The sequence below is a fragment of the Branchiostoma floridae genome, chromosome 2, assembly GCF_000003815.2.
Source record: "Branchiostoma floridae strain S238N-H82 chromosome 2, Bfl_VNyyK, whole genome shotgun sequence".
In the NCBI taxonomy this organism is placed as follows: domain Eukaryota; kingdom Metazoa; phylum Chordata; class Leptocardii; order Amphioxiformes; family Branchiostomatidae; genus Branchiostoma; species Branchiostoma floridae.
Window position 1 is genome coordinate 19,158,328 of NC_049980.1, and position 12,008 is coordinate 19,170,335.

At 40.7% G+C, this 12,008-nt stretch overlaps 3 protein-coding genes across 5 annotated transcripts in view; all 3 read right to left on the reverse strand.

The window, feature by feature from the left end:
• Nucleotides 1-416: 416 nt before the first annotated feature.
• LOC118406795 (nicotinamide/nicotinic acid mononucleotide adenylyltransferase 1-like) overlaps nt 417-12,008 on the reverse strand; it is a 17,329-nt gene continuing 5,737 nt past the window's right edge. The window contains exon 8 of the mRNA XM_035807136.1: nt 417-1,640. Coding sequence (XP_035663029.1) covers nt 1,535-1,640 — 106 coding nt within the window. The 3' untranslated portion in view covers nt 417-1,534. The remainder of the gene's footprint in view (nt 1,641-12,008) is intronic.
• Nucleotides 4,439-12,007, reverse strand: LOC118406834 (nicotinamide/nicotinic acid mononucleotide adenylyltransferase 3-like). Of its 3 annotated transcripts, XR_004830091.1 has the most exons (6): nt 11,963-12,007; nt 11,332-11,424; nt 10,671-10,721; nt 6,376-6,413; nt 5,969-6,036; nt 4,439-5,188 (listed from the first exon to the last, which is right to left on the reverse strand). XR_004830091.1 is itself a non-coding variant. In XM_035807191.1 (5 exons), exons 1-5 carry the CDS (start codon nt 11,979-11,981, stop codon nt 5,002-5,004), a joined length of 363 nt encoding a protein of 120 aa, XP_035663084.1. In that variant the 5' UTR covers nt 11,982-12,001; the 3' UTR covers nt 4,971-5,001. The 3 variants fall into 3 exon arrangements, 2 of the variants coding, with proteins under 2 accessions (XP_035663084.1, XP_035663091.1); XM_035807191.1 differs by lacking the exon at nt 11,332-11,424 and having other exon boundaries at nt 4,971-5,188; nt 11,963-12,001; XM_035807198.1 differs by lacking the exon at nt 11,963-12,007 and having other exon boundaries at nt 4,975-5,188; nt 11,332-11,574.
• LOC118406764 lies at nt 6,420-10,656 on the reverse strand. The gene is made up of 3 exons (XM_035807079.1): nt 10,398-10,656; nt 8,938-10,230; nt 6,420-7,439 (listed from the first exon to the last, which is right to left on the reverse strand). Exons 2-3 carry the CDS (start codon nt 10,179-10,181, stop codon nt 7,436-7,438), a joined length of 1,248 nt encoding a protein of 415 aa, XP_035662972.1. The 5' UTR covers nt 10,182-10,230; nt 10,398-10,656; the 3' UTR covers nt 6,420-7,435.

Below are 12,008 nucleotides of genomic sequence, written 5' to 3' on the forward strand. Positions count from 1 at the left end.
CTGAGTCAGGTGTGAAATGGACCAGGTGTGAAATGGAGCAAGTTGAGTGTCGCGCAGTGATCCGGTTTTTGTATTTGAAAGGACGCATACCAAAGGGGACTTTTGATGAAATGAAAAAAACTTATGGTGATGATGCCCCATCATATGACCTTGTAAAACGCTGGCATCCTGAATTCAAACAAGGCCGGAAGTCTGTAGAAACAGCTCCCAGGCCTGGTCGTCCCTCTTCTGCCATTGATGAGGCATCTGTCGGAGGACCAACCTGAGATGTCCTACAAGAACGGTGTCCAGAGCTACATCAAATGATGGGTGGTTCCTATGAAGAGAAAGACTAATAACTGTGCCAAGTTTCATTAATCTCCTGCTATGGGAAATGGGCCAGGGACATTACTTATTGAATGCCCCTCGTACATGTACACACTTAGGTGCAACCCAGTTTATTAATATATGCCTTCACATGCAGAATCTGATGTATATACCAAGTACAAAAGTTGCAATATAGACTGAAAATGTGAAAAACACAATCTTTGTTGTTGTCAGCTAAATAATAAAGAGTATGATAGGAAATCAAAGGGATTTTATTGCTTTCAATCAGCACGTTCCTTATCATCAGATTACATGATTGCCATAGTGATACAATGTGCAAGCGTTAAGCTGAAATTCAAGGCTATTATTCAAAGCCACCACACTGCTTTTACGCCAGTATTTTAGACAATGAGATCTAAAACAAGACTGCATGATACTAAGGCCTTATCGATTCCATTGCTTGTTCTCTGAATTTTATAGAAAAATAATTCATCTTTTGGTGTCGTATCATTACAGCCAGTAGGTACCCATCCGGGTAATGGCTATTGAGGCTGTTATCACCGTACAGCTCCAACCAGAAAATCCTCAGACTGAAACCACTTACCAACTAGGAACAGGAGCTCAACTGTGAAGCTGATAACTAGCTGAGCTACAGCCTGAAAGTTTCACCCTTAAGATGGAGGTGCCAAAACATTCAACATGCGTTAACTTTACTTTGCTTAAACACGGACTATGAGGACCCAGGGTTCTCTAGCATATAGTTATCTTCCGTCAGGGTTTTAATAGCTAAATTGACTCCTTACAGTATCCTCCCAACATTATAAATGGATTGTACTCTGTATTGGGGATCTCTAACCGTCTGACCACAGGAACAATGGTCTGGTATTACAGCAGACGACAGGAAGTGATTTGCATATTACCTGACATCTCAGGTTTTGGTAAATCCTGCATTTTTGTCCACTAAATTCTTACGAAAACCAGATTGTTGCTGCAAAGCTAAGACCCATGCCAATACTGTACTACAATACAATCAATTTGTTTTGACACAAGAGCTCAGGCATTGTATATGTCTTCAGTTTCAAATCCTTGCAAAGACCAGCCCCTGCCAAGCTTGTCCTTATTATTTGCAACTTTTTCATGCATTCTCACTGAAAAAAATGGCACTGAAAATATATCATTCTCGACGAAGGTAAAGATTCTGTATCAGATATGTCTGAATGTTGCCTCTTCATGATGTCTCGGTTTCTGGCTGGTACAGCTGATGTTCGTTGATATAGTTTATGACAGGGTCAGGGACAAGGTACCGTATGCTCTCCTTTCGTCTCAGGGACCGCCTAAAAGAAATAACATATTACTTTCAAAACTTAGAACACCTGACAGACAGAATTACATAATTCATGATAATTACATGATTGTACATTGCATAATAATCACCTAAGGTACCTAATGTCAAAAACATTGACAGAACTAACAATTACGACACAAATTTACAAGTCTGGGTTGCCCTTAAGGGCACACTGTACTCCAGAGGAGAGGGCTATTTCCTAAAAGATCACATCTTTATGTACACAAAATCGACTTAATTTGTAAAAATTAATCACAGACTAGAAAGGCCGACATTTGCTTGGGAGCAAATACAGCATATTGCAATCCATCTTCATCCTGGAAAAAATCCCCAATTCAACAATTTAAAGTAATGTTTGCTCAAAGGGAAAATGAAGTACTGTGGTCACTTGTCCTACAAACCTTCACGCCGAATTTTAGGTCATTTGGTTTCAATACAAGGGCATAGGAGCCAAAAATATACATTTTTTAGGTAAAAATGGCTAAAAATCCCCAAATAACTAATTTTTAAGTAATCTATGAAGAAACTGTTGATGGGGTCCTGTTGTCCAATGCACCTTTGTACCAAAGGTCCAATGCACCTTTGTACCAAATTTCAGGTCATTTGGTTTACATACAAGGGCATACAAGCCCAAAAGATACATTTTTAGACAAAAATGGTCAAAAACACTAAAATAACTCTTTTTTGGAGTAAACAATAAAAAAAGCGATAATGGTGTTCTGTGGTTATATGTCAAACGCACCTAGTTACCAAATTTCAGGTCATTTGGTTTACATACAAGGGCATAGGAGCCAAAAATATACATTTTTTGGTCAGAATGGCCGAAAACCCTAAAATAACTAATTCTATAAGCATACTTGATACAGCCGTTACCTCTGTGAAAGTGGAGGTATTATTTGGGGTGTGTCTGTTTGCATGTGACTGTGGTCAGCATAACTTAAGAACCTCTGGTTGATTGTGATGATATTTCATATATCATGTGAGTTGGTCTTGGGAATATGAAGTCAATTATGGCCTCCTGTTGGTTTTCCTTGCTGCTGCAGCAGAAATTCCAGATTTTGTATTTTTTGTCCTATTTGGTAGCAGATATCATTTGATGTAAGGAGGAAATAGTGCAGGTTTGCATCCCCTAGCAGCTTGTTCTGGACAAGCAGGGGCATTTTGTTTCAGTCTTTCAAGAATCAAAGAGGATAACTGTACAGTAGGAATGGTGGATATCCATGACATTAGGTACACAGGTGGCTCAGACAGAGATGTACACTATTAGGTGCAGATTATGTCACATAATTTGCCTAATTAATGAGGAAATTCAAGGAGAAGACAAGGAGAAATACAAGGAGAGACAGGGTCAGAAACAAAGTCGCCAGAAAGATGGTCGGAAACAAACCTGTCGTACAGTTCATTACCAAGCAGAGGGTACAGTGGTTTGGCCAATGACCAAAATCCCAGACACACCACCACCCCTTAGAGCCTACACCCAGAGGGAGACCACGCCGCTGATGGATAGAGGGAGTAGCAGAGTCCCTCGGTACACATGGCTCTTCAGGAGGCTCCAAACCGGTTGAAAAAACATCATCTACACCTGCCTGCAACACCTACCCATGCATAAGTGGCAGGAGAAGGTAGGAAATAAAGTGGCAAGATAAAGTAAGTAAATAAAGTAAGTGAGGAAGTTTCACAAATAATTCTGTGTTTTCATAGTATGAATATCAACATAATGCAAAACAAAATTTTGTTCTGATATTTGAATTCATATGGACCAATGGCTCTAATAAATGAAAAATCTTACTGCAATGATAAAATGTAGACCACTTGTAATATTTGCTATACTGGAAAAAGGTTGAATGGCTAGGCTACTTTGAAAAAGTGACACTACTCTACTTGATACATTTTTCTTCCGAACAATTCTTAATCAATTACCTGATCTTTGTAGAACTTATCTCATTCTGAATCCATTCTGTCACTACATGGATGTTGTTCTGAAGGGAAAGCAACATGTGATTATAGATATTTACCACCATGAAAAGTGGAGATTACCGTTAATTCCATATAATTATAAAATGAAAGTATTGTTGTGTGTTTACGTGCATGTGTGTGCACACGCTTGTTTCCAAATATATGTATTTGTGGTCAGCATAAGTTATGATGGACAGATGAAATGTTAGAAAAGCAATTACATAGAATTATAATTTTTTCCCAAAACATCCACAAGGAAGTATAAGTTTACAGGTGTTCTAAACAAACCCGAACTTTAATGTTACTGAAGATGTTGTATGGATTAGCCATTTTTTTACATCAAAGAATACAATTACCGGTACCTGCAAAAATTGTTATTCACAGTAATTAATATATAGAATATTTTTTGTAGAGCAGCACAAGCCTATGCATTGCCTGTAGTACACGCTTCTTTGTTAAAAAAATAAGTAGGCAAAAGGGATACACACCAACTAACATTGTATTTCTTTATTGTACAAACTACTAGATGGAGTTTGGAAACTACTTTCTCATGTCATAAGTATCAGTTTAAGCTAACTTTGATGGCGCACATTAATTCCTTATACCTGTACCCACACTTTAAGGAGCTTATAATATAAAGGCCAATTTGCTACACCAGAAAGTTGGTGAATGGTTTCATTAATGGTGAAAATTTGCTGAGTGGTAATTTTTATTTTTATTTTTTTTCCCAAAAGATAGGAGCGAGCGAATCCGTGAACCAAGAAATTAAATTGGTGTGGCCTAATGGACAATCAATTTTGAATTCAAACTTTGTGTTTTATTAGTTACACTTACAAATATATTAATTCCAATATATACTGGCTACACAACCAAAAGAATTTTACCTGGCTAGTGCATACGTTATTTATTCAAAAAGCCAGTTTATTTACCAACTTGATGAAACAATCTGGATGATAGACTGTAAATGTAACACACTCATTCTATGGAAATCAGAATGTCAAAACAGATGAATCTGTAGATCCAACAATTGAAAGGAACTGGATGAATTGTTTTAAGTTTAATAGAGGGAACTTGATTTTGCTGGGATGGAAAGGCGGTGTCTGAAGTGTTTTAAGATTGTGGTTGAAACAATACAGTAAAACAGTAGTAAGACTGCTCAGTATGAAATCCAGAAACATAAAACCACCATGAATATTGCATTTGCAGTGTCCAAGTTTCCTGAGACACCTCAAGCCTTTCCAAACTCATAAAATGCTGCTCAGAAGTTGTGGACCATAGTGAATTTTCTTGATTACTAAAAAACATGACAAAAGTACAATGAATACTGCAGTACCCCAATTTTCCACTGTGCACCTTAGAATGCTGCTCAGAAGTTATGAAGCATACATTTTTGATTATGTACTAGGAAACATGACAAAAGGTTGAGTACCGTTGTGTTGTGTTTTCCTCCTCTTCCTGGATGGCCCGTCTGTTTCCGACTCTGTCACGCTGCCGTACTTGTTCTGGACCTGCCGTTTCATGTGCCTGGCCACCACAACAGATGACAGCCAGCTGTCCTGTTCACTCTCCCAACTGTCCACTCTGGTGATTTAAAAGTCATTTAAACAAAATTATAAAACAAACATAAAAACATATTGAAAATGCATTCAAGTTTGTGAGAAATTAATTTCATGGTAACAGGAAAATGGAGTGTTTGCAGGGGTTTTGAGTTCACGGTAGCGCCAATTGTACAGTGGGTTTTTAGTTCATGGTAGCGCCATGTACTTTAGTCACATACTGTAATGAAAATATGTTTGCAGTTGTTTTGCATTGAAGCAGCCACCATAAAAACCATGGACATAAAACCACCTTGAACATTTTTGCATTTGCAGTAACATCTTTGGAATACAATGCAAAGTATGACCACAGACAAAGGATCTAAGAAATGGCAGACCAAATTGAAAGAAAATTTCTCTCTCACCACTGTAAATTTTAACTTTTCGATGCATTTTCAAGGGAATGATTAATGCTGTGAACTATCACTGCAAACTTATCACACTGCAATTTACACAATTATACTCTGTCTTCTGTTGTGTTACTAAACTTCTTTAAACTGCAAAGTGAAAGATAATATAAAAGTCTTGATTTTCACAGCATTGTAAAATTCAAGTGCTGAATGAAATGAATTACAGTTTACTTTGGACTCTTTCCTCTATTGGGTCTGACACCTTCAGATGTTTACAAAAAACTATGCTGGCATCTAAACAACCTTGTAGACAACATTGATGAAAAGACAAATAAAAGATTGAGTAATGCTAATTGTCTTTGGATGACGTGATCAGAACACCATATATAACGTTAGTACCAAATACTGCTACTTACCTCACCCAGTCTGAAGTAGCAACTGCCAGTTGTGCCATGGCAATCCTATCTGTACTGGGCACCAATCCCTGTTGAATTGAATCAATATGGTTCATTCAAAGTTTCACAAATTCCTAGCACAGCTCAAAAGCATGTACTGTATAGACAATGTAGTAATTTCTTACAGTATTGTACATTGCTTTTCAATGCAACACTTAAAATGGAGGTTTGCAAAAACGTTTCTATTTGTATCACAATAGAATGAAGGCTGATTAGGAAAAGCAACCCACGTAGTAAGAACATTGAAGTTTTAGTTACTGTACATTGACATTGTATGCATGGTACAGGTACATCTAAGCTATCAGGTTCCAATCAGTTGATAAACATGTAAATGCTTAATATTTGAAACAGGAAGACAATTTTTTTACCTTTTTACCATATCTGTCATTTGTTGGCGACATGATCCCTTCTTCTTCTTCTTCTTTCCTACTGCCTAGCCTCAATTTTTTGAGATTATTGGCAGACAACGCATGGTTTAATTACAATACAAGTGACCAGAACAAATAGACATGGGAAAAATGAAGGAAAATGCTGAGGGAAATAAAAACAAACTGATTTTCTGTGTGCAAAAAGACAGGACAGGTGAATTAAGTGGGTTAATAGGACACGTATTTACATATATACAAGACGTGTGGGGGGTGGCTCAATGCAGCAGGGTCCTCCCCAGCTCAGTTTTGAACTGGGAGAGAGACCCCGCCTCCGCCACACCAGGCTCAAGTTCATTCCACTCTCTGATGGTACGAGGGAAGAACGAGAGCCTGTAGTAGTTGTTCCTGCACGCGATGGCCTGCAATGTTTGTGAGTGATTGGTGCGGCGGGAGCATCGAGCCACCGGGACAAGCATGGTCGTGTGAGGTACGTACATGATGTTGTTGATGATTTTGTACAAGGTGACCTGGCGGGCAATCTTCCTTCTAAGTTCGAGGGACTGCCAGCCAAGATTGTGAAGCATGGAGGTAACTGAGCTTGTGCGTCTGTAATCGTTAAATACATATCGGGCAGCTCTTCGTTGAACCATCTCTAGGCTACTCACCTGGGCCTTGGTGTGAGGGTCCCAAACACTACAGCCGTACTCGAGACATGGTCGAACCAGAGCCATGTAGGCTCTCTCTTTGGCCGCAGTGCTGGATATCCGCAGGCAGCGTCGTAACATTCCCAATGTCCTGTTAGCTTTTGATGTAGTTTTTTCAACGTGTTTGCCCCAGGTCAAGTTGGAAGACATATGAAGGCCAAGATATTTTGTGGAACTTACCTTGGTCAAGGGGTGTTGGTGGAGTGAGTAGGGGAATGTTATCGGGTTTCTGGAGGCTGGGACCGACATTACTTCGCATTTGGATGGATTAAAGGCCATAAGCCACGTCTTCTCCCATAAACAAATGCTATTTATGTCGTGCTGGAGTTTTTCACAATCATTCTTTGTCTTCACACTCATCTGCAAAATACAATCATCGGCAAATAGTCGGACTTTTGCATGTGCAGCATGTGATGGCAGGTCGTTGATGTAAGCTAGAAACAATATTGGCCCTAAGACTGTTCCCTGAGGAACGCCAGAGGTTACAGGTACAGGGTCAGAGCGCTCACCGTCTAGTACTACTGTCTGTGAACGGCCCTGAAGGAAGTTCTGGATCCAGGTTAAGGTTTTACCTGTAATACCATAAAACTGGAGTTTGTGTATTAACCGTAAGTGGGGGACCTTGTCAAAGGCTTTTGCAAAGTCCATGATTATGAGATCAGTCTGAATCCCATTTTCCCTGTTATGTGCTAGGTCATCCGTAAGTGACAAGAGTTGAGATTCACATGACCTACTATGTCTAAACCCGTGTTGGAGATCATAGAGAATGTTGTTGGAGTCAAAGTGATTCATCATAGTACTAGCTATAACGTGTTCCATGATTTTAGAGCATATACATGTCAACGAAATTGGTCGGTAATTTGCCGGGTCTAGGCGGTTCCCTTTTTTGTAGACGGGAGCTATGTTAGCCTCCTTCCAGGCCTCTGGCACAGAGCCAGTGTCGAGGCTTTTCTGGAAGATGGCTTGGAGGATTGGGCTTAGTGTGGAGCTTAGTTCTTTCAGCACACAAGCATGGACATGGTCAGGGCCACATGCTTTGTGAGGGTTTAGATTAGCCAGTAGTTCATTTATCCCATTTGTGTCGATGTTGATATCCTTCATTGGGGGATGCGGGCTAGGCCCCATGTCAGGCATAGCGTCATCAGGAGGTTCAGTGGAGAACACAGATTGGAACTGTTGGTTTAATAGATCGGCTTTTTCCTTGTTGTCCGAAATCAGTGTGCCTTCGTTTCTAAGATTAGAGACTCCAGCTCTTTCTGACTTCATGCTCTTCAGGAAACTCCAGAACTTTTTGGTACCTTGCTTACTTGTGGAAGTAGCATGGCTTTGTTCGGGGTCAGTTACGTCCATGTCAAGCACTACATCCTCAATGTATTTCCAGTAACACTCTTTCATCTTCTTATTAATGTCTTTCTTGAACTGGTTTAGTTTGTCTTTCCTTTCAGTTGAGTTTTGACCAATTGTTTTTCTGTAAAAACGGTCTCTTTTTCTCATCATTCGCTTAAGTTCAGGGGTTATGTAAGGGAGATGTTTCTTGCCGCTAGACATTTTGGTAGGTACATATTTATCAACACACATGGATAGTTTTTGAGTGAAATTGTTGTAGAGCTCGTTCACATCTACGTCGTCTTCTACCAATTCTAGGAAATGAGTTTTGTAGTCTTCCATTTCATCACGGAATTTGTCCCAGTTGGAACGTTTGTACAAGTACAACTTACGAGGTTTGGCTTTTTGCTTTTGGGGCCGTAAGTCTGCCTCAATGAATACTAGGTCATGATCGCCAATGGGGGGTAAAGTACGTACACTGTTGACACAATTATCATTTGACATGAGGACAAGGTCCAACGTGTTATCGTACCTGGTTGGCTTATCCACAACTTGTGACATGTTTTGATCACTAAGCAGTTCCATGAATCGGCGGTGCAGACCTGGGTAGGGGCAGTCTGGCTTAAGTACAGGCTGCTGAGGGTCTGACCAATCCCACCCTGGGAAATTGAAATCACCGATAATCCATACATGGTTATTACGTTTGTTACATATTCTTTCCATAGATTCTTCTAAACAGTCCAAACTTACGCTGTCTCCTACCTGAGGTCTATAGTAAGCACATATATTCAAGCACTTGGATCCTACCAGATTAATCTTCACCCAAACCATTTCACAGTTGGTCTCAAGGTGAGGTTCCTGTGTACATATGAATTCATTGGAGACAGCTATCAAGACACCACCATGGCTGTCCTCCGGTCTATTCCTATAGAACACTTGCATGTTGAGGTGGCTTGGGAAGTATTCTGAAATATTGCAGGAGCTATCCAACCAAGTCTCTGTAATCACTAAGATGTCTGGTTTTGTCTGATCTACTAAGGTTTCTAGTTCGACTTTTTTATTTCGAAGGGATTGGAAATTTGCATTGATCAGCCGTAATGGCCTAGCATTGGACCTGTGTTTGTTTTGAACAGGCGATTTCGGGGAAGACGCAGCTTGCGGCATTCCTGGGCTGTCATTACTTAGGGGGCTAAATGGATTAGGGGAGGATAGGTCGCGGGAGTCAGAAAAGAATGTAGTTGATAAGTTTGGAAGTCCACAATTTAAACATATCCATGACACATTCGAATTGCTTAGATAGGGATACATGAAAGAACCGAGGCCTTGACAATCGTGGTGAAACCAGAAATCGCATCTGTCGCAACAAACCGCTTTGTGCTTAAAAGTCACCGCCTTTCCACAAGAACCGCACGGATACTTTGGAGGCCGAGGACCAGGGTTGGTTTCCAAGTCAACGGCCTGTGCCATCAGTACGGAACAAATGTAGAGTAGGCAGAGTCTGTCTGATGTTCTCAAATATCTAGCTTGTTTCAAGAGGATCCCAGCAGAACTGAAATTCAGATTTTGCCAAGAAGCAATTTCTTTGTCATTTAAACTAAGGACGGGGTACCATAGGGATGGTAATGGCGGTCGCGGCTGAGCGCTACCACCGGGAAACATGTAACATGGCGGCTTCGTCCTGCGTACTTTACCTGGGCCATGTCCGATAGTTGAGGCCTGAATCGTGTTGAGAAATAGCAAGAGAAAGACCACTGACCTGGAAATCATCAGCGACATGACGGCGGGAGTACAGTGGGCTGGAGAGATTGAATAACTCACGTGAAAAGTAGCCTCCTTCACCGGCCTCTCTGCCGATTTCGCCTAGCCCGTACAAGCTTTCCGGTGTATATTCCTTTCCCGGCATATTTCCTTTCCCGGCATATTCCCGGTTAAAAATCGCGAAAAAAATTGCCAAGCTTCCCAGAGAGGCCGGTGAAGGAGGCTACGTGAAAAGGCCCCCGGCACCGAGGCAGAGAGCGGGTGCCAGAGACGGTCGGGATGAGCTCGCCCTCCCACCCTCAGAATCGGGTGGCAAGTTTTCTACGTTTTTCCTTGTTGGCAAGCTTTACCTTTGGTCCTACACACTTCTAGATGTCCCTAGTACATATAGACAGCTTATCGGGAACAATTGGGGGAATTTATAGTAAGTTAGAGGGGAAAAAAGGAGAGGGTAAAGAGGGAGAGCTAAGGGGAAGCGTGCGGTGGCGACGCATGCGCACTAGTTACCTTCGATCACTTTATAGAGACCTGTCCTCTCCAGATGATCACGGGCAAGCTCTGAAGGGTGGGACCAAAAAATGAACTTTCCATAATTGCACCACAAGGTAAAGCCATGCATGCAAGATAATCACTTCAAAATGCAAATTGTTCAGTTACCCCCACTGCAAAGCTGCATTTGTCATGATCAGGTTTCTTTTTATATGTACAATAAGACTGAAGATTGAAATAACACCAGGATTTCATCACCTGTTCTAATGGGTCAGTCCAGCCCATGAGAAAGCATTTAGGGGTCAAGGTTAAAACATGGCAAATCTAAAGGACTTTAATTTTGGTAAAAGACTAATAAATCTATTTGAGCCAAATTTGCCCAGGAAAACAATTATTTCAAGCCGAGTGTGTAAAAGCACAATCTCACATTGATCAGTGAATAATAAGTTAAAACACATGTTCATGTGATTTTGCACAAAGTTACCTTGTACACACACATGAACATATGAAATGGCCTTTACACATCATAAATACATTTGAGAAAGTAAAAATATGTTATACAATAATGAACTTCAAAGTAGAAATGCATTGATTTAAAGTTAATGGCACAAAAGTTTGTGACAAAATTATTACAAGATACATATTGGATAAAGTTTTAAAAAGGATAGTGTGCTCCTACCTCATAGTGGTCAGTATGGGAAGACTGCTTAGAGAAGCCAGAGGGGAATCAACGGAGTTGAGTGGAAGAGTTCTCCTTGTTGTTATTCCATAACTTTAAAGTGAAGTGAAAATCTGTTGGATATGTAAGGAGGAGGGCCAAGGCCATATACCAGAGCTTCTACTCTTCTGATGCCAATAAGATGAAAAAGATGGCACACATGCAAAGAGCGCCTTGGGTTGTAAGCACCTGTCCGGTTTAATAAACGACTGTCACCTTCCAATATTAAAGCACCAGGCCAAGCAGAGAAAGCACCTTATGACCTGGCGGAGAAACAGACATTAAAAAGGGACACATTGACAACAACAGAATAGTTGTAACAGTTAGGTAGGGAACAAAGTCGCCTGTTACATTTTTTTAGACGACTGTTGGTCATAAACACATGATATCCAAGTCAAACCTGGGCATTCACACGCAGACGCCCCCCTCCCCTCCCCACCCCACCTCCGACTACTGTTACTGGTATTCGCACTTCCGCTTTGTAATATGGAAATGCCTTACCCTGAAATGTCTGCAAGAATAAACACACAGAAACAAAGAAACTCATGTCTGGGAGCCTACCAAAGCTAGGGTTTCTAGAGGAAATACATACCAAAAAGACGTAAGTGCATGTTGGTTATGGGGTTAAAACTGCCGCT